Source organism: Harpia harpyja, chromosome 20, assembly GCF_026419915.1.
Source record: "Harpia harpyja isolate bHarHar1 chromosome 20, bHarHar1 primary haplotype, whole genome shotgun sequence".
Lineage (NCBI taxonomy): Eukaryota > Metazoa > Chordata > Aves > Accipitriformes > Accipitridae > Harpia > Harpia harpyja.
This window is the reverse complement of record NC_068959.1, coordinates 17,300,832-17,323,151: the sequence shown is the minus strand read 5'-3', so window position 1 is coordinate 17,323,151 and position 22,320 is coordinate 17,300,832. Positions and strand designations below refer to the sequence as shown.

The window sequence follows — 22,320 nt, the reverse complement described above, 5'->3', positions numbered from 1 at the left end:
GAGAAAGGAAACGGCATGTCAGAGCCCTGCCGAGATGCGAAGAGCGGCTGGAGGGAGCTGTGACCGAGCTGCTCTTTCCCAGGGAGGATTCTCCACCCCGTCCTGGGTGGGATCTCGGCGGTCCTGCTTAAAGCCAAGCAGACGGGGTTGGAGTTCAGTTGCCCCCGGCAGGACTTGCTCGCTTGCAGGGACACAGGAATAACTTCTGCACAGGACAGTGATACGTTGCAGTTCACTCTCCCCATGGAAGGTAGGAGGAGGTTTATTTTCTTTCCTGGATTATTCTATTTCTTTAATGTTATTACCAGGAAACAGGGCGTGAGCTGTTTTGGGCGATGGAATGGCAAAGGTGTGGGTCTGGCTGTTCCCTCCTGGGATGTGCTGCTTCTGTTTGGGCTCGTTTAGACAGAAAACAGTTTTACAGTGATAGATTTTGTTTGGGATTTAGGGGAAAAAAAAAAAAGTAGATGTCAGAAATTTTGAAATCTAATGCTTTACCATCTGAAAGTCACAAACGGGGCATTTAACGCCCCAGCAAAGCCCGATCTCTCTCGGAAGGGTTTCGTGCTGGGCAGAGCTTTCTCCTCTAGAGGGTAGCAGCTACCCGCGCTGCTGCAGCCGGGCCGGGGAGCGCAGGGCACGGTTCGGGCACGGTTCGGGCACGGTTCGGGCACGGTTCGGGCACGGTTCGCAGCGGTCTTGGGGACACGGCTGCGGCAACCCGGCCTCCTGCTGGGTTTGGGAGGACTGGAAAGTCCTTCTGGGGGTTATGCATGACTGTAAGTACGCGGGTGTGGTTTATTTTGCTATAGCTCTCACGCGTGGTTAGTCGTGAAATTCCACGTGCTGGCCAAGAAATGGAGGGTTTAGTTTGTTAAATAAAAAAATCCTGTGTCTCACCTTGCGTGTCAGCCCGGGGCAGGTAGGGCAGCAGGAGAGGACACCGGAGGCTCCTCGCAGGGATCGCCAGGACCCTTAGTGCTTGCCACGGGGGTCTTGTCCCTGCCTGCGCGTGTACAGCCGGGGCAGGGGAAGGCTTTCCACAGGGGACGGAGTGGGGTGGTGGGCAGCACGGGAGCCAGGAAAGCGGCAGCGGTGCGTCGTTGGGGGGAAAGTGTGTCAGCCCTTGGGAAAACATCAGCATCGGAGGAGAAGTCACCCTGAGCACTGATGCCTCTTCCTGAAAAGTAATGGCAGAATTGATCTGTTTAGGTGGGGAAGGAAGGAAGCCCTTCAGGGTGGGTGCCATGAGCCTGCAGCAGCTGGGTGGCTGTCCTGGTACGAGCAGGGGCTGGAGAGGGGCAGCGGGTGCTGCTCCAGGCTTTGCTGCGCTTCTGGGTCTTCCCTCGTCCCCCCCAGAGCGGGAGGAGGTTTTTGGGTATGGGTCGAGCATGTTTGCTGTCTCAACCCGCTCGGTTGCTCTCCCGCCTCGCTCCTGCTGCGCCCAGGTAACTTTGGCAGGGCTGGAGCCCCTCGGCAGCACCCCCAGCCTGAGGGAGCTGGTGCCCCTGTGCTGGGGCAATCCCGGCATTGCTCTGGCCATCAGCTGGGCCAGCTTTAGCTCCTGCTTTTGCCAAAGGCTTGCTTTGTAATGCTGAAAAAATCCTACAGTAACTCTGACGGATCTGTAGGAGGGTATTAAGTGTCTACATGTCAGATGGTGGCTTTTATTTTATTGCTCCGTGTAAAACATTTTGTATTCTCTGGGCAGGAGATGGAAGTGTTACAGTGACTGTTTTTCAGAAAATGAATCAGTGTCATGTCGTCCCTTCCCAGCAACGCTCCCCTGACAGACAGCTGCCGGGGCCACGGCTGCCCAGCCTCGCCGGCAGCTCTGCTCTTGCATGGGCTTTGAGGACTGTTTGCCAGGACCACAACTGGGAATAACACTGCATTTCTTGTCCTTTGCCTCTCTATAAAATAAATCAAGCTGAGTTTTCAACCCTCTGTTTGCTGATGCTCTCCGGCCAAGTTTTGAGTCAATTTATTTCTCATTGCTTTGCGTCACCCTGGCAATGTGCCGAGCACAAGAGCTGAGAAGAAACACAATTAGTTTGCTGCATTTGAGGCCAGGGCTGAGCATCCATCCATTGGTACACACAGGTCTTGAAGGCGGTGGAAAAGGTGTATTTTTTTAAGCTGGAAAATTTCTTGCCTTTTGGAAATGAATAAATCGTTGACATAAGCTAAAAGTCATAAGAGGAGAATGGGTTACGCTGCCAGATACTCACCAGAAGAACATTATGCACTTGAGTGCTGATACAACAAATGTGGTGGGAAGCGACCCGGAGGGATGCCGGCTGGAGGGCAGGAGGGGCCGAGCCGCTGGCCCTGCCATGCCCAGCAGCAGGGAAGGACCCACCTCGGCCCCACGGCTGTTGTGCCACAGGGGCACCGGGCAGGGCAAAGCCACCCTCTCTCTGCTCTCCTATGAGTTGCACTCACTGGCGAGAGCTGCTTGTAAGGCCAGTAGAAGTGCTCGGCACAAAGCACAAGCCTGAGGTGAGCAGTAGGGTGACCCAGGTCCTGGCAGTACCTGTTTGGGGTGTGCGGCGGTGGGGAAACCTGACGGGGTGCTGCAAAGGCCCCCCGAGCGATCATGAGGCTGCTGGGGTCAGTGCTGCCAGCCATGAGCAGGGGTACCCCCTGGTCCCCAGCACTTGTCCCGTGGTCAGAGAGCTATCAAGAGACGGGGAGGTTGTTCTAGAAACATTTTCATGTGGATTGCTGTTCTTTTTGGTATAAATTTGCCATTCCGGCTTCTGAAGTCCACCTTTTAGGAATGCTTCTAGGGTTAGCATTATCTGATATCTGCCAAAAACCTGGCTTTCATGGTCTGGCAAGACCTGTGCAACAGGGGCTGAGCACACACACTGCCCGCTGTACCCATCCCTCCTCTGCCTCCTCCCGTTTCCTCAATGCTCCTGGGAAGAGGCAGGACCTGGAGCTCTTGGAAGGCATGCTGGTGTGGGAAGGGAACTTGGCATCTCTGGTGAATAAATAATATCAAATAAGTAGCTGTTTTATGCATTAAAACAAAGCTTTATGAAAGGCAAAAGACAAAGGAAAGGCCCTGCTGACAGCTCAGTAGGATTTTACTGTGGTGCCTGACATCTTCTGGCTGCTGGAGCCTGGGGACCACTTGTGGGTCTCAGCTTAGTTTAGTGACCTTCAGCATCTGAAGTAGGGTTGATGCTGGCCACCCTGGTTTCAGCTTCCCGGGGCTGTGGTACTGCAGACCTTGCTGCTGCTTCCCTTGTCTTCCAGAAACGGGGCATGAGCGGGGCATTTGCAGGGATAGAGGTTTGTGGTGGGTGCACGGAGGGTGGTTATGTGAAGAGGTAAGGACTCATGTGCTGCACAGCAGCTTCCCGCTTCCTTCCCCGCTCTGAACTCCTCTCACACAAGAATGAGGATCCTCTTGAAATTTGACCTTTTTTTCTCAGTTTTACTCCTTGTGTTTGGTAATTGTTCCTCCCTTCTTTCACAAAGCAGCACAGTAATTGGGTGACATCCCTGACTCATGCTACTTGGCCTTGTATATGGGGCCTTTCTATTTGTTAGGCAAAGCCTATTGATTTAATTTCTGTATCATTATTCAAGCTAATATGGAATATGTCACTGATGATGGTGCATGAAATCGAACAAAGCCTGAAAAACAGGGTGAAATATTAAATAAACCTTGCCAAAGGACGGGAAGGAGGTGGAGGTGAATGTGCAATAAGGTTACATGGCGCCGTGGCTGCTGCTCCGCCTGCACGCAGGCTGTTAGTGCCTTCGGCTTCTGGGAAATGTTGGTAGGGCCACCTGAGCTGATCAAATACCACCACTGGTTGCTGCTGGGGGACACGGATTGGAAGCCATATCAAATAGCAAATGGCCGAGCTTGTATCCAACCCCATCTAGCTCCTGTGCCACTGTGCAGCTGCAGCCGTGGCTCTGGAGGTGATGCCGGCAGAGCGGTTCACTCGATGGCTACCTGGGACGGGAGGAGGACAGGACCTTTCCACCTAGTGCAAGGAAGATGAGAGCTGTCTGCCGAGGTGGATATACTGTCACTTTCACCAGCGCTTCTTGGCCTAAGCAGAAATAGCCGTCATACTTGCCGTTACACACAAATATATAATTATGCATAAAGATGAGTCTGAAGAGTGTGTACTAAAGCAGACATGTCTGTGGCTGGTTGTCCAGGGACTGTGGGAAGACCTATCAAACGCAGCTTTCTCTGGGCTCTTGGGGTAACTTGCCACTAGATGTCACAGCGTGCTTGGGTTTGCAGCAGGGGACCAGGAGTGCCACTGGTGCTGGGGACCCCCACCCAACCCACCCACAGTGGGGGCGAAGCCGTTCCCTAACGTCCCGCTGTTGGACCGAAGCAAGTAAATAGCATCTTTATGTCTGTTCTTTTCTTTTAGAGCATTTGGGAAACATTCCTCGGTTCCATGTGTCATTCAGCAAAGTCAGAGAGACCAACAGGTGAATAAAGACGTTCACCTGCTGCTGGCCCGTGGGGGTGACCCCGATGGGACCCCTCCTCTGGCAGGTATCCAGTGGCCCTTCTCCCACTGCAGCAAACGGCAAACCCTCGTTAGCATCAGTTCATTTAGCAGGAGCACACTATCTGTGTTTCAAAAGCTCTTGCTCCAAGGGGGACACGTTTTGCCATCAGTCCCATTCCCACCAGCACGAGGCAAATGGAGGCCAGAGCTCGTGCAGCCAGCTGGCACTGACCTCTGCCTAAACCATATCAAACAGCTATTTATAGGTGCACAGGAAACCACGCTGGGCCGTGGGCTTTCTCTCTCATCTAGCTTGAATCTTTAATCAGCTCAGCAGTGCAGGGAACGTTAATTTTGTGTGCTTTTTCATTGAACATTGCGCTGAGCAGTGGTAGAATATGTACGTGGTTGGGTTTGGGCAGGCTGGTGATGAGATAGGCAAGTCATCTTCTAAACTCGTTACAGCTTTATAAAAAAATGGGTATATCGTTAAAAGACTAGAAGGACATTAGTGTGAGATGCATTTGCTGAATAAATAAATGAATGACAGCATTTAAGACCTCCTGGTGGAAGTGATTTATGTACAGACTCAGACTGGCGAGGCCACACCACCAACCGTACCCAGGCAGGTCTTTGGTGAAGTGCAGCTGTTGAAGTAACGATGGCATCACTCTGCTGCATTCATTTGCCATCAAAAATGAGCTTGTTTTTGTCAATCTCAGACTGAACAGATGACGCATCCAGGTGTTACCTGGCATGGACAGTGGTAGTCTTTCCTCGTGTTCAGTAGCATCACTTCCCTTGAGACCAGGATCTGCCCAGCCTGGGGAACTCGTGCTCTGATCGCTGGTCTTCAACCCGGAGAGCAGCTCCCCGGACAGGACGCTGCTCCCTCCTTGCACGCAGGGACGCGGGGCGGGTGCAGGCACGCTGCGAGGGGAGGCAGGACCGGTGCACCGTGTGTGTGGGGAAGGGAGCCGCTGCCCGTGCCCCCCTGGATCGCAGGGTGCATCTGCCCTCGGTCTCCTCCCGGCAGGACAGATCCGGGGACCTTCACACATCGTGGAGCGCTTACTAGTCCGGATGCCCCAGAGTCTGCAGGGAGCAACCTAACCTAAGGTGGTATGTGCATATGAGTAGTAGAGTTCTATTTCCGAACAGCAGCTGCACACCAACCTCGGCTCACACAATTCTGTGCCGCAGGAGATCCCCCGCAAGTGACCTTCAAAGACCAAGAACCCACTTCCAGGCTGGCCACGATGAGCAGTTCCCTGTCAGATACCACTGCCAAAGAGGGGAAAAGGCAAAGCAACATTTTAACTTTATAAACCATGCTTTTTTCCAAGTGTACGTATGAATCCAATTCTTTTTTTCTCCCCATCTCCAGAAAACAGGGCTGTTCCCTTTGTGGCTCTACCTGCTATGTCAGCACGTGAAGATACTTTTATAGGTGTAAGGGTTTTTCAAAAGGGTCCATAAATTAATAAAACATTCCTAAAAAGCCTGTGTTTTTCCAAAGTCATCTAGAAAGAAGACTCATTTTGAACCTCATTGCCTTTCAATCTGTAGCAGATCTGCTCTTGCAGTCACCACTGAGGCTGTGGACGCAGCATGTCTCATCAGACCACCATAGCGGAGGGCTCTAATATGTTCAATGCTTTAACTGATTAGGCTACTAATTAAAGAAGCTAGAGAGTTGTTTAAAGCAGCTAGAAGGACAAATCGCAGGGATTTTTCCTTGAACTGCTTCCAAACTGATAGCACATTAAACAAAGAAGAAATTGGAGAAATTTAAATTACAGCCTGTGACCTGAATGTCAGACATCGTGCTGCACATACACGGAGGAGCGTGTTCTCTGCAGCAGACAAGATGGATGGGGTGTAGCTGCAAACCACTCGCTACTATTAATTTTCACCACATGAATCTTCCTGACCAATAACACATTATTATTTTGTTTCGTCTGGGATTGCCTTCCCCCCCACCCTGCATGGCACCAGTCCAGAATATGTACAAATCTTACTTAGTCACCGTTAGTGACTGTGCCTTAATATTAGGAGTCTCCCAAAATACTTACTGTGCTGCTTTCTCCTTAGAGAATGAGGCTTGAGCCACCCCATCATTCCCATCCACCACCTGCAATAACTATCACAGCAAAAGGTGCTTTGAGCAGAGCAGGTTGCTCCTCTGGAGGAGAAGAAGGGTTTCTTGGTTAGGGGCCACCCTTCCGCGCTGGGGGGTCAGAGTCCAGTTTCAGCTCTGGGCAAATGGTGTAGCCTCACTGCGTTTCAGAAAACCATCGCTTCCCTGTTCTGGTGGGGTGGGAGGACAGATGCTCAGGATACATGGAGAGAAGAGAAAAGGTGGGATGCATACAACTACCAAGAAAACCAGCAAAAGCTTCTCCAGGCTGTCCCGCCTGAGTGTCTTAAGGCTGAGCGAGGTCCTCGCAGAGGAGGCAGCGGTGCATCTTCTGTGGCTTGTTGGGGGTTCCCAGGGGCTGGCTGGGGCTGTAAGTCCCCCCGCCTGGGAGGAATACCCTGGTCTGGTGAACACAGCATCCCTGCAGCGGGCGGGAGCAGCCCAGCGCCGGCTCCCCGTGCTCAGCCGGGGCCAGCACATGGGCAGAGGTGGGAGCTGGCAGCTGGGGAATCAGCATCAGCCCACGGGGCCACAGCCGCAGCCTGGCTTCTGCTCCGAGCAGCCAACGCCACGTGAGACTGCCGGCCCGAGCCTCAACTACTGCCAGAGTGCGAGGAAGGAAGCCTTCTCCTGCGTGGCGTGGGAGGGTGGCGTTGTCTCACAAACAGGTTTACTTCTGTAGGATGGTGCTGGGGCTTAGAACAGCAACTCTTTGGAAAAAAAACCCCAACACTTAAAAAATTAACATAAATCCAATTTTCTGCAGTTATCACCAATCTCAGATTAATTCCGCAGCATGACCAAACTGCTGCAAGGCCCTCACACTAGTATGTTTAATATATACTGGTGTATATATTAAATGTGATTTCCGGACACATTAGGGTCTCTCAAGGAGAGTGCAGATAAGGTGCGGGCTGGGAGGCAGCTGGAACCAAGGGCTCTGCAGGAGGAATGTGTGGGCACAGAAACATACAGGGCCCTGAGTTTCCTTTCACTTTTTTTTTTTTTCAACCCTGTGCTGTTCTGTCACCCTCAGATGTGTCAGCATTTGATCTGCACCAGTGAAAGAGCTGAATCCGGAGCCTGGCAATTAAAACTCACCAAGGAAAGCCTAGGGTACGTGGAAGAGCAGCGTGGTTAGCCCGGCTCCAGAGCAGCTGCGGGGAGGAGGGCGGTGAGGGGAAGACGCGGCACTGGGGGCTGCAAGGCAGGTAACTGGCTGTCCCAGCAGCTTGCCCTGAGCTGTCGTCTGCACAGCCAGGTGGTTTGACAGAGGCTTTAGCATTGCTTCACTCCTTTCCTAAGGCTAAGTGAAAACTTCTGGAAGGGAAGTGCATTAGCTTCTCCTCCTCCTGAAGTCAGAGGAAGACTTCTTCCCATTTATCCCACTCCCATGTCGGCTGGATTCGTACAGACTCATGCCGGTTTCCCCGTGGCTGAGCGCAGTGCCCCTGAAGCTGTGATCTGCTGGTGCCAGGAGAGTCTGCACTTACTAGTTGCAGGCAAGCTGCCTCTTCAGTTTGCTTCTAGGCTCTACCTTCAGAGCTGCCTAACTTTTTAACGTTTTAATGCAATGTGCTAGGGAGTTTGCCTAATCTAAAGTGCCTGGTGTGTGGCATCTGCCGAGGGCAGCACTGCCCTTCCCAGAAACGTGTCCCCCCTCCTGGCACCCCCCGCACCCCCATGGGTCCTGCAGCCTGGCTGGGGCTGGCCTTGGTGCGCGCACAGCTAACAAGGTTTCCGCGCCTGCTGCATCCCTCGTCTCAACAGCAAGGGACTTCAAGCACAGGTTGGGCTTCTGAGGTGTGGAGCTTGTCCATCTCAGGCAAAGAGAAATTCCTCCCTGGGGCCTTTACTGGAAGCAGTTGGATGGCAGGGAATGCGATGGCTCTGCTTCAGGGGCCGTACCTTTCCAGATGAGGAGGCAGCGATGATGCCCCAGAGCCAGCAGGTCTCCAAGTGGAAACAGACCCCAAAACCTTTCTGTGCCCAGTGATAGCGCACAGGAGAGGAGCTGCCCAGTATCTACCTGAATTAAGTATCTGGCTCAACATCAGACCAATTGAGTCAGTGGGCATTTTTCCTTTGGTTTCAGAGCTGTGGGGTGGTTCCTCCATGACCTGCCAACCATAGCCCCGGATCCGTCTGCGCGGTCAGACATGGCAGTGAGCTGGAATGCGGGGGGCATGCTGGGCATGAATAGGAAGGACTTTGACTGAAATCCTAAGACCGCTGAACACTTTGAGACCAGCCGTGCACACTCTTCAGCGCACACAAGCAGAGCCCCCGTGCAGTTGGTCCCAAGGTATGGGACCCACCCCTCAGTTTGTCCTGGAGTCACCACGGCCGTTGGCACAGGAGTGATCTTCTGTCGCCAGGAGAAGAGAGCACACGATGTTCGGGGAGGAGAGGTCAGGTCTCTTCCTGTTTAGATGTTTTCAAAAAATGCTTGAGCATTTTAGTGGAAAAATGACTGAGGGAACCATCCAAATTAGGAAATGGGAAACACTGCGGTAGCATAAATAGAATTTTGACAGCTGAAGTGAGAGGCAAGTGTTGTCAGGCAGGGCTGGTAAGCAGGCTGCTGGGCCAGCAGCTCTTGCTGAAGCTCCATAGCCAAGGGGCACGTTCTCACTGCCACGCACAGGGATGTACCTACTCAGCAGTCGTTACTAGTGTTTTGCCAGCTTGGATGTCAGAGCCAAGTCACTGAGTGTTTTTCATCTCGGGTTCTCCCAACACAGCGCCAACAGTCAGTAAGATGTGTCCTTCAAGTGGGTGACTCTTAGTATTTCCAGTGGTGGATACTGAAAACTATGACACTAAAGGTTTTATGGTGTATAAATTAGTAGGAGACCTTCCAGTGCCAGGTTACCAGTGCAATGAAATTAGCTGTTCATATATAATGTCAGCCCTGCTCTTGACTCTTTCTCCCCTTCAGCAAATCACTGAACCTCCCCAAGCCCCTTTCTAGCCATATGTTAAGTTGATGTAATGCTGCTTTTAAGTCTGTGCAATTACTCAATTACTCCTGCATCTGATTGCAAGTAATACGCCCTTAGGGCTATGATTCAGTTTTGCCCATTCATTTGCTGTGTGACCTTGAGCACCACATTAAATATACTTTTAATATTCAAAGGAAATGTGCTCATTTATGCTCATGATCATGCTATCCAAACTCTTACTCTATACCTAACTTTCCAAGCAGGGTCTGCTTGTTATTTATTGCAAAATTTAAAGACAGAAGCTAACCCCTTCTAAAACACAAAAGAGATTTGGGAGCCTAAGTTCCATTCAAATTCACCTCAAGCGAGTTTCAATGGAGCTTGAAGAGTCTAAGAAATTTAGATACTTCTGAAAATGTCACCCTAGCTGTACCTCCAGGGTCTGACATTACACAGACACCTGAATTACTACGGCAAGTTCCCTTTGCTGATCCAACCTGATTGCTGCGGAGCTTGCAAAGCATTAAGTATGCACATATTTAATGTCTGCTAATGCTGGAGGGGGAGGACGCCTCAATGTGAAAACTATTGTGCATTTAAATGTGTTCTTCTTCAAAGCTCATCTCAACCCCAAGCCGAGTACTAACAGCTTCCTCCAGCTCCTGGGGAGCTATTTTGGAGGGGCTGCCTGGTGCTGCTTGCTTTCTTATTTTAGTCACCTGTATGTTCTGTGCATTGGAGAGATGAACTATTGAATCAAGGAGTGGTGTCTGTTTGAAGAGAGGTCTTCTGAAAGAATGAGTGGCCAAGGGAGAAGTGTGGGTAGAGCTTGTCCCGTCACTAGGATTGGCCCCTGCCTGTGATCATACAAGGTTTTTGAGAGTGTCTTCTCTTGTGCATGTTTGTATAAGGAGCAACTGTGGTCTTCTTTAACTTTGTTGGAAGATCGCTGTGAAATAACACAGACAAGAAGCAAACCTGTTTTCTGAATATTTTAAGAACTTGTACCTTAGGTTTTTGTGTATGTTAATTGAAAGTAAATGAGGCTTGGAAGAGCAGCCAGTATGGGTTTGACCCTGGGACCATTCTGGGAATAAGCAAACATATATAACCCTTTCCTAAAAATGTCTTTTGCAACCCCACCCTTCAGGAGCGATCGTCTCTGCAACGATGTAAGCCTGGACAACATTGGCAGCCAAGGGCTGAACTTCAGCTCTCGTTCAGACTCAGCAGTTACTCTTATGGTACAAACAGCATCCTGGAGCCAAGAGGCGAATTGCTGAGAAACCACGTACCACGTAGAGGGAGTGAGGATTGCAGGGTCTGGCTGCTTGTCGTCCCAACCCAATGAAAAGCCATGGGCTGGGGCACAAGAGGTTGGAGTGGGACCTCAGTGATGGCAGCAGCAGGATTTCATCCCCACTCAGTGTTCCTCCCTGTACCTGTATTGCAAAGGATTTAAACTGCAAAATCTGTGCACTGCTATTAATGCATTAGTGTTATGAGCAGCTAGTGTCGGCACACCTGTAAATAGGAGCTCTGCTGTGCAAGTTAGTTCTTTGAATCTGTACAGTGCTTCATGCTCCTTGCCTGTGAAACAACATAGAAATAAGTGTGATGTGTAATTTCTACAAATACTCCAGCTTCTACATAGGAAGCCCTCAAACCGCTGAAATAGTTATAAGACATCAGTGAAGATGAGGGCAGTGATAGACTTGAATGGTTTAAAAAAGTAAAGCTACCAGACCTCAGCTGTGTTCTGATTATTTTCTTAGAATTTGCTTCCTTTTCATTGCTTTTTTTATACTGAGACATAAATAATGTTAAATTCCAGATCACCCATGGGTCTGAAGTTTAGCTGCAACAAGGACTTCTGCCAACTTTTACAAAAGGATTTTGCTAACATGAAAGAAAAATAGCTCATACATAATAAACACTCCTCCTGACCCATGTTATCCTTTTGCATTTAAGGTCAAACATTTCTGAAAGGAAAAAAAAAAAAAAAAAGATAAAGGGGATGCAGAGAGTCAGCTGCAACAACAACCCAAACCTCTGTGTGAAGGTCCTCCCATCAGGGTTTTGATTTTCAGACTGTTCACAGCTGCCACTACATTTTTTCCTTGGCCTGAATAATGTAAATACTGGGCTGGTAGGGCTTTTCTTTACACTGGTGTAAATCTAGGTTGGAGCTCAAACCTTGACTTGACCATGCACACACTTTATCCCCGGGATCTCAGCAGGACAGCATGTGGTATAAAATTAATCACGGGTGTAAATCTATGCAGGACTTTTGCCCAGTTCTGCGAATTTGACTTCAGACGACCTCAGAGCAGTTCCTCTGGACTTTAGCTGGTGCAACACAGGCTGAATTTGGTTTAGTACATTCTGCTGTACCCACCATGGAGGTTCTAGCCAAGAACAGCTATTTGGTAATAAACAGATAATTCTGAAATTCTTCCAGTTTTCTTTTTCTTAGTAATACGTCTCTCTGTCCTGCCAGAGAAAATACCTACAGGTTTCATAATCAGCTTATTCTGCTGCTGAACTGATTATCTATTTTGAATAGCTAAAGTAGATGTTATTTTCGCAGATAATGAGTAGAATACTTATCTCCTCTTTATATTAACTCCTTTCTCCAAGCCCATGCCCTCACGATTCACAGAAGACTAGTGAATATTTAAGGTGTGGTGGGAGCATGCTGGAGATGAGGTGTTATCATACAGTGGCCAATTTCAAATTCTACTGATGGTTAAGCGAAGATGCTAAAAATGCACTTGAAAGAGGACTGGCTGGTTAAGAAGACTGGCAGCAGGAAAGAGCTTCTGGGCAGTTGGGGGCTGCTCTGAGGTCCGTGTGCTGGGTCAGAGCGTGGCCAGGCTGAGGAGGCCAGGCTGCCTTCCTCCTGCCACCCTGAGAGCTGCCTGGCGTGCCAGGGCCAGGATGCGCTGTGCTGACCATGACACGAAGCTGGCCTTGTGGGGCTGCTGTTCTGGCAGCCCACCAGGCTTTCCCCCAGGTGCAGTCAGAGGAAACATCAGTTTTCAGAGCTTTTTCTGACGCGACACACTCGCTTTTACCCGCTTTCTAGAGTTTGGGCAAGCCTGACTCTGCTTTTAGAAAGTCATCTCTTCAATCTGTTTTGATGCAAAAAAAAGTAAGCAAAATAATAAAAGCTCTACATAGAAAACCATAAAGTGACCAGGCCCTGCAGTACAGCCCACTCACTCATATATGCTGGCTTTACCCTGTGCCTAGAAAATTCCATGCTATAAAGAGTGACTGCTCGAGTTTGCGGTGAACCGGGGGGAGGCTGTACTCACGTGAACGTATGGCGATCTTCACAAGTTGTGGCATGCCCTAACGCTGGTTGTCACATGGAGACATTGCTTTCCACATTTCCTACAGTTGGTGCTTACCGTATTGGTCCTTTTAGACTCTGCTGCTGCCTAGCTGAGCTTTGAGCCATAGCAAGGGCCCTCGGGGAGCATGCAATGCATGCCCCAGGAACCACCAGCCGTGGTCTGAAGACTATCACGACAGCAGTGGCTCCTGCTCTCAACTCCTGAGAGCCGGAGTGAAAACTAGTTACTTCTACGTGCCAGGTTGATTGACACAATCCCATGTTCCCCTGAGTAGACAAAGAGCGCAACCCTCCAGCTGGGAATCTGAGATACTTGGGTTCCCCGCTGGTCATCGCCCCAGCTGAAGGGGTGTTCGTACCCTCGAGAGTCCTCAAGCCCAGTTTCCCTGGGCTTGCTCCACTCACCCTCTGGTAAGGGGAGCTGCTTCCTCAGAGGAGCATGCCACCCTTTGATGCTCACTGTTGTGTTGACAAAAGGGCTGAATTCCTCTTGTTTCTTGAAATAAAACTTACAAAACCCTTGACCTTCCTGAGCTGGAGGAATATGTTTACAGATTGTTTAATTCCGTTTGTCTTCCTGAGCGCGTGAGAGAGACGAGTGTGTCGTTAAGGGAAGGGGAACTGGGGAGCGGTGTGACCAGCCCATTGCGAGATCATAGACAAGACACTGCTGAATCCCATCCACTTTGCAGTGTACAGCCATTCCCATTAAATTTTGGAGGGGCAAGGAAAGGCATTATTTAATGGAATCCCCTGTAATTTTTCCTTTATATAAAGTTCACGACCACAGCAGTATGCCAGAAAAAAAAATATCTTATGTATTATGTTACCTATAATTGCAATGTCTTCCAGGACACCGGTGGTTGTAGACCTCTAGAAAAATATCAGGAGATAATTCTGCAGCAGGTCTTTTCTAGTGTTACACCATCTAAACTCATCTTTACATGGTGTATCTGAAGTCAGGGTAACCAGAAGAAACGAAGCTTATCAGAGGACAAAAGAGGCAAAACACAGGGAGGGGAGGTTACTGGTATACCTAAATTAACGTTTATAGCTTTATTTAAAGGCCTTAGAAGCTGGAAGAAGCTCTTTAAGACAGAAACCATCTTTGCTCTGAGGCTGTAGTCCTAGGAGGTCTCATGGGTGTTATCACCAGGTACTTGTAATAATGTCACCATTTCCAGGACTCTTAGCACAAGCAGCATGGCAGAAGAGGAATTGCTAAGGGTAGCTGACTGAGGATAATGGATAGTAGGATGAAATTGAGAGGAAAAACTTAATTGGAATTAACTAGCTGAGAAAAGCCTCTTGATCTGTCAGACAGTGAAATTGCCTCCCAAGAGCAATGGTATAGTCCCAACCACATGGGCATTTAAAGCCAGTCTAATGCCTATGATTCCCTGAGTTAACTGGAGTATCTCAATAATTGGAACTGACACAAAGATTTATCTTCTTTGATTGACTAGCTTTCATAGAGGCTCATCTCTTTGTGGTACTGCACAGAGCTTTCAGGGCAGCTGTTTGCACTTAAACTGCCAGAAGCTGACAATATGTACCCATTTCAGCTCTTCAAATGTGTTCTTTGAAAAAACACTTAAATCACTGGAATAGACAGTACTAATCAGTCTGCAGGAAAATGGAGCATCCTTACCTGGGGCTTACTGCTATAAATCTTTCTGTGCCAATGCTCAGTTATCATACAGCAGTAGAAAGCCGTTTAGGTGCATTACTGCCAAATGCCCAATCAAGCTGAAAAATTGGGCTGATTTTGGCCAAGACAATAAAAGGAAAAGGTGTGTTGCCAAATGTATAAAAACAAATGATTGGTATTTCAGCAGAAGCTCCCATTTACAACAGAGAAGGATTAATCCCACTAAGATGATGAAAATGATATCCCATGCTGATTTCAGAAAAGACAGTGTGCGGCAGCAAGCTGGCTCTAAAGGGTGAGGTTTGTAAGGAGGTTTTGTTTTCAGCATTGCCCATTCACCTGCTGTGTGATCCTGTGCAATGGCAACATATCTCCTGTGTCACTCTGCCTTCTCCAGTTCAGCATAGCTCTTCCGAACACCACCTTCCCCCCATATTTTGGTCCTTTTTACAGTATGGAGATAGTACCTGGGGAACTGAGATGCCTCTTTTGCTATGGTGAAGCACAACACTTTGGAAATCAGAATTTACAGAAATACTAGCTCTCAAGCTGATTAGTGTATGAGATTTATGAGATACACCTGAATGCATCAGGTTGGAAGCAGATAGAGGAATAAGCTATTGCTACCAAATGAGATCCACTTGGCATGTTTGCTAATTGCAGCACCTGACAAGCTTCAGGTAATAGCTCGTGGCTGTTCATGCTTGCAAGGTTGTAGGAGGACTGACTCACAGCCTGGCTTCTCAGCCTAGTGACACAGCCTCTCAAAAGCACAGCAGCCTGTAAGCATACATTTCCATGGAGAAAAGTCGTGCAACCTCAGTCTACAGGGAGAGAAGCCGGAGCAGTGCTGCTGACTCTCTTGCAGGTTTCCTTTGAGAAGTCACTTCATCTCCGGCTGTTTCCTCAGACTTGTCCGTTTGCCGGTCCAAAGGGCAGCTTCGCTGTCCTTCCAGTGTCTGCCCCACCTGGAAAAAGGAAGCTTCATGCTCTGACGATTTCTCTAACGCTTCAAGCTGGCTGAAGTCTTGCTCTCCCATTATAGCCTTAAGGTCACTAACGGGTAGACGTGCATGTTCTCGCTCCTCCGCAGGCTCCTCCACCAGCCACAGCCACAGCTTGCCTGCAGGCTGACACGGAAGGTGTGGGGGTGCGAGACAGTTCCTCTGCACCAGGCTGTGTGTGTGTGTGTGTGTGTGAGTGTGAGAAAGAGTTTGTTTTCTTGCTTGCCCGCCCTATTGCTTCTTGGCCTTGCATGGTGAGACACAGGAAGCAAGAGAGCAAAGCAGATGGGAACACAGGAGCACCCCTCCCTTGGGGACGCCCAGAAGGGAGATGGGTGCCAAGGGGGGGCTGCGGATTCGGGAGGTGGGACACTACGGCACTGCCCGGCAGAGAGGCACTGCTCTTACCTAGCGGGCCGAGAGAGGCTGGCTCGCAAGCACGCCAAAGCCGTGTGGAAACCACTCATCTCATTGTACTGGATACGTCCCAGTCACCGGTGCCTGTGGTTTCTGGAAGGTGCTAAGCTCCTCTCTGGTTCAAAGCATTTCTTTTCCCAAGGTTTCAAGGTCTTCAAGTGTGGAGAGCCGGTTTGCGTTTGCCTTTCTGTATGATCGGTTGTGCTGGTATGCCTCTGCTGTTCACTGCCTAAATAAGACCTAGTTAGGGAAATGAATGTAAATTAAATATGCTAATGTTTTGCCTGGAATGTTGTCAGGTATGGCACTATGAGGATAATATTCTGATTTACTTTTGAAGAGTAAATGGTTATAAGGGAGTTTGCATCTCACTGGAGCATTCTTTTTCAAACTGCTCTTTCTTCTGCTATGAGAAGGTTGGGTTAAATATATCTATACAGATACAGGGAGAAAAAGTTGAAAATTTAAAGTGAAAATTAAGGAGAGAGTTGATAGAAAATGGTTATTTAAAGATTAAAAAAAAAGGCAAAAAAGAAAAGGTTGAACATGCACTTTGAGAAATTTAGGCTTTGGGTAATATCTGCAAAGCTAGAGCCAATTGGTATAACAAGGAATTTTACACAGATGTGTATTACTTATTACACTCTTCTATTAAGTTTCTTCATTCCTTCTATTGTTTGTAAAGTCTTCTCAGTAGATCCTATGTTCTGCTGAGCCTGATTGTCTCTGCACGTGGGCTCTCGGGTTATCAAGTAAATCCTTTTTTCAGAAGAAAAAAACCCTTCAGTCCCAAATGCCCCCATTGAACCAGCTGGACGTGGGCTGGGCAGGGTCTAATGGAGAGCCCTTCAGCTGATGGACATGGACCAAATCCAGCCAGTGATGGCCACCAAAGCATCCCACAAAAAGAACTTCTTGTAAGAAGGCCCCGCTGCCATTTCCAACACCCTGCAGCAGGAGCAGCAAGCAGCCTCTGTATTTACTCTCCACTTGGCTTGGGAGGGTTTTGCTTCTGGCCCACCATTCCCAGGCTGGTTTCCCACACCTCTTCTCCGTCAAAAAGTCCTTGAAGAGTGCTGGCCTGAAACTGTCAGCTCGTGTTACAAGCCACAAATCCTGCTTCTTCCCATGTTGTGCAAGAGTGCAAATAAATAAATATTGGTTGTAAAATGATTCGGTCTTTATGAAATCCAGCTAGACTGCTCGGCTTTTAATAGCTTCAGCCCTGAATTACACGTCTGGACTAGACACAGTGCAGAGATGAATTTCCTTTAATTTGTTCCAGAGTAACTCACCATTTAATTTAACCGAGCAGTTCCTTGTTCTCCTATTCTGGAATGATGGATTGTGAAATGCACTCCTTTACATTAATCCAGACGCTTGATTTCTGTCAGCAGAGTAATCTTTCTCAGTGGTATGCTAAGTATGCTTTTAAAAGGTATGGTGAATATGAATGCTATGCACTTGGTTGATGATTTAAGTGTTTACACTTTCCAAACATTGCAGAAAAAACAAATACAGCTTAGCTGCATTTTTTATAACCTTTCAGAAGTGATCATTCAAATAACATCAAAAGGACTTAAATGGATTTCTAAAGTTGATGGTACAAGTGAGGGCAACTCCCCTCTCATCAGAGAATCATCAATTTGAAATGGGGCTGAGCAAAGCTTATAATATTTCTGATTGCAGGGCTTCCATAGATCATCCAGAAAGCTTTCTATTGGAGCCATTAATGGTAAAATATTTCATGTGGGTGCTGTCACTGCTTGTGCTGGCTTGATATTGCAAGGGAGCGGTGCCTTTTTTTTTCTTCGTTTGCTGTTTTTGCTTCTTAAAGATGAAGTGGGGCAATTCTGGAGAGGAGAAAAGAGGCAGTGTATGAATACTTGCTATTTCTATAACGTCTCCCTTACAAGAACTGCAAAAAGTTATAGTGAAGTTGAGTAAGTGATATTGATGTAAACCAACCCATCAGGTCCTATCAGCCCAGACGCTCCCTCACTCTGCGTTATCAGAGGTAAGGACTAGCTGAATGCCACAGCTAGAAATTGCACAGCATTCCCTGGGTCCAGCTGGAACCTGACAGCAATAGTTATTCTTAAATGTGGGAAGACAAGACAAATCCTCCTGTCACTGAAACATGTGGCAGTGCTTTTTAGGAAAAGGTAAATATCCCTGAACTCGTAGCCACACATGAACCGCGGTACACACTTGCCTACCCATTCATTCTTGGCAGGTTTACACCTACAGAAAATGGCACATCTAACAACTGACTCTGGCTGAAATCTGGGTTCCTACTTCATATGTAGGGTGTCCTGGTTTTGGCTTTTCTTGCAATGTGTTGGAAAGGGCATGTGGCTGGAATCAGGCGGCTTGAATAGAGATGGTATCTTCTCTGCAAAACAGATTTAAATCTTATTGAGAAATATGTAAAAGACTTGTATTATCCAAAATATTAGGTCAAGATGTTTTGCAGAAAGTGAGAAACTGAGCTCTTCTGCAGGGCACAACTTACAAGGTGATTGCATGTGCTGACATCTTAGTATTGACAGCATAACGTACTTTTTTTTCTTGATCCTTCTAAAGCCCTGTACATATGGAATGCATACTTGACTTGTTACCTTACCTAGGTAGCTAACATGTACCTCATACCTTCCAAATCTAACTCTGCACCAGCCTATGACATTTGGCGCAAGTAATTTTGTGGATGTTTAGCAAGCAGAGGAAATGGCACGTGTATTTTCTACTATTCTGAATTAGCCACCTTTATCTGCCTCATTGCTTAAAAAAGAAAGTGAAGAATTGAAGTCTGCTTCATATGTCTTGCCAGCCCTCTCTCAGGACAACACATACTGTTGTGACCTGCCAACTCCATGTCCTATAATAGCCTACACAGCCAAGCCATCTAAGGAAAAATTGTTTGGCTCCATAAGGTAGGAGTTGTGTTGTGCCTGGATACAAACAAGAATGTAGGCAGCCTCCCATCAGAAGCAGGCTGTCACCAAACTTCACTTCAGGCTTAGGCAAGGACTGGATACTGCTGAAATCTGAAGTAAGCTAAAGCAAATCACGATCTTTTTATCTGAAGTGCTTTTATTAATGGGTTTTAGTGGTTTGGGTGGTTTAGTGTCAGTATTTCTTTTTCGAACACCTTAACAGCAATCTTTTTCACATTCAAAATGTGTAAAATACTCTTTTGAGTTTTGAAAGTCTGTTATAGCAAAGTAGTTCAATAACCAACCCAAAGGCTTTAAGGTCTTAAACCCAAGCTTTACTGGCCTTGCTATGTTTCCAAGACAGAAACTGATTATAAAATTGGTTTGCAGTAGTGCCTGGATAGTGGATGCCTTTTACACCCATCACATGGTAATGGAGACCTTGTGGTCAACTGGAGATGTTATGGAAGATACAGCCATGTATCTTAAATGTATACTAAATTAGAATTAAAATCCAACTGGGCTTTTGTCTTCACTTCACGCTGTTGTGCGATAGAACCATTGGCTCAGTTTGTCTTCAGACCTAGGCTTAGAGCCTTTCTTAGAACTGGCAAAGGTTTGTTAGCCAGAATGGGTGCTTTCAGCTCCGCTGGGAGGGGAGCTGGGAGAAGTTGAAGGACCTGACAGAGATCACAGAACCAAAATTGGGTGTTGATGTCTTCGGTAGTGACTTTGGGTTCTTTGTTATCCCCTAAAATGCAAATCATGACTAAACCACGATTAAGGCTCGGTGTCTCAAGGCAGTTGCACTGTGAGTACCTAGCTTGTCTCACAAAGGACTTTTTGCCAGGGTGCTGAGAGCCTCCGAGGTGCTCGCCAGGGGCTTTGTATAAGCTGGTGTGAGTCGCAGGCCACTCCATAAGCTGCTGCAGTGCTGCGCTCGCTTTGGGCCAACCAGCTTGGGTACTCTTGACATTTCTGGATGTCTTTAAACATGTAATGCCGATAGAAATGTTGTTTAAATATTTGTGAGTTATTTAAAAATAGTGCGTCAAATAAGCAGCCTTGTGACGCCCGACAGATATCTGGCTCGGACGAGTGCTTTGGTGAAGAAGGAAGAGGTCAGCATGAGTTATGTACACAACTTAAACTCTGACGAGAGACACGCTGGGTCCATAAAACACAGAGCAGAACTAGTCCCCCATTGGAAAGCCCCCGTGCACGCTGAGGTGAGGGAATTCGGTGGCGCGGAGCAACCGCAGCTGGCCTGGAGCCTGGCTGGAGGGATGCTCAGCCGCCCTCCGGCGGGTCCGCAGCCGGGGCGGGAGGCGGCTGCCCGGGATTTCGGCGTGCCCTGGTGCTCGGTAGCTGGGGGAGCGTGGGTGTGCAAACAGAAATGCTCTCTGAATGGAGACCTGGAGGACAGGCAAACTGTGCTGGGGCCGCTAGGCATCCCTGCTCCAGTTTTGGGCTATTTAGGCTCTCTTAATATTTCCGCTGCTTGGTGCCCATCTGCATTTTTAGAAAACTAAATTTTAGGAGGCTCAAGGGAATGAATTTGCGTCCAACCATGATTAAGGCCTTTCAGCAGTTTCTTCTCGGTATTATTAGATAGAGCATTTTAGGTCAGGACAGGTGGGTGCTGGACAGAGGGGAAATGGGATTCCTGTGATAGATGCGAGAACTGGACATTTTCTATTAATTATATTAAATATTTATTTTATGAGCTTTAAAATATTCATAAAATGTTTTAAAAGTCGCTTTCATATGTGAAGTGTATTCTCTTCTTTCAGTAAACAGTTATCATGTAGAGATTAAAATAAGCTACGAGGCATTGCTGAGATACATTATAATCTGTTAAAGAGGCTGAGCCTACTATAACATTTGAATCCAGTTTTATGTTGCCTTTAAATTGACTTGACACCAATTCCAGGCCTATTGTAAAAATGAGATACATGATTAGAGTGCCACTGTCATCTTTCCAAGGTTTTTGCACTTTTTAGAATTGCTGCAAAGGAAATGATTTTTAAAGCATTCAGAATATTGACCTGTTTCTTGGCTCTTGTCACAACCCATATAATGGCTGCAACGGGAGATCCTCTGTAGTTACCTGTCTAGACAGCACATTTTGTACATTTGGAAAAAGGATTTACAAGTTACAACTTTACTGTTGCAATTTTACACTTTGCCTTACAGATTCTGATCTGTAGTTTCTTTTTTTTTTTCTCATTTGTTGCTTTATTCTTGTTCTTTTTGACACCTTCTTCTCATTTAAAGTGCCAAAGTGAAAAGCCAAAATGAGTCTCAGCTTCTCTAAGGTCCAGATACAAGCTGTTCTGCTTTTCAGATGAAAATGCTACATCTACTTATGGAATTTATTAAGGCTATTTATTGAAATCTTTTGGCTATTATTTCCCCCAAAGGGCAATTGCATTTTCATAAGTTTACTACAGGCCTAACTGGTGATTCAAATGAAAAGTTTAAGCATATGTCATAGAAAAGAGTGCATAGGAAAAAAAAACACAGAAAAAGAATTGCAGTGTTTTCTGGAAAGGTCTCAAAGATTTCAAAGAATTATCTGTTGATGATAAACTTGAGCCAGGAAAATAGCAAATGACATTAATTGTATCATAAAATCAGTCCACAATCCATAATGATAGATTTGGCTCAAATTAACCACCACAATTTTTTCCTTCTCTCTTGTTGACACATTCCTGGAAATAGATTGGTAAACACTTGTCAAATAGCTTTGAAAATAGTTTCAGCCTATGGGGGGAATGCAAACTGATCAAAGTTGCTGTGATATCAGTTGTTCATACTGAACAGCAGATTTGCTAGCTGTAGGTAAGATATAGTGGTCCCCAGTTATTCATCTGAACAAATTATGGTTTCACAAATGCTTGCAAATAATGAAACAAGGATGTGAACACGGCCAGACTGAACTATTGTGGACAATTCAAGCAAGTATTTTTTAAATCTGTTTAATCGTATTCTATCAAAACCTCATTACCTTTCAGATTTTACTATTCTAGTAAGCAATTTCACCAATAAATTATCAAGATTTCCAAAGTTTATATATTCTAGTGCTTCTTATTCATGTGAGCTATTGTACCTAGGTCTCCTGTAATAAAATACTACATGTTCCTTTGCATCGCATTGCTCACGTTGATGGCAATACCACATTAATTGTAATAACACTGGACCACCGGTTCCAAAATACTGAAATTCAGATGTCTCTTTAATTCTGTGACATTTATTTAGCTCAAGAAGTTCTTGGAAAAACTCACAAGCAAACCTGTCTCAGGAGATTTCCAACCAAGCAGATCTGACTGCATGTACAGATAAGCTTGGGATAGTCTTTGATCTA

At 47.1% G+C, this 22,320-nt stretch overlaps 2 protein-coding genes across 2 annotated transcripts in view; both read left to right on the top strand.

The window, feature by feature from the left end:
* PANK3 (pantothenate kinase 3) overlaps nucleotides 1-22,320 on the top strand; it is a 288,950-nt gene that overhangs the window by 53,326 nt on the left and 213,304 nt on the right. The gene's annotated exons all lie outside the window — the stretch shown is intronic.
* LOC128154936 (rho GTPase-activating protein 7-like) overlaps nucleotides 5-22,320 on the top strand; it is a 50,964-nt gene continuing 28,648 nt past the window's right edge. Inside the window, exon 1 of the mRNA XM_052816247.1 lies at nucleotides 5-250. Coding sequence (XP_052672207.1) covers nucleotides 244-250 — 7 coding nt within the window. The 5' untranslated portion in view covers nucleotides 5-243. The remainder of the gene's footprint in view (nucleotides 251-22,320) is intronic.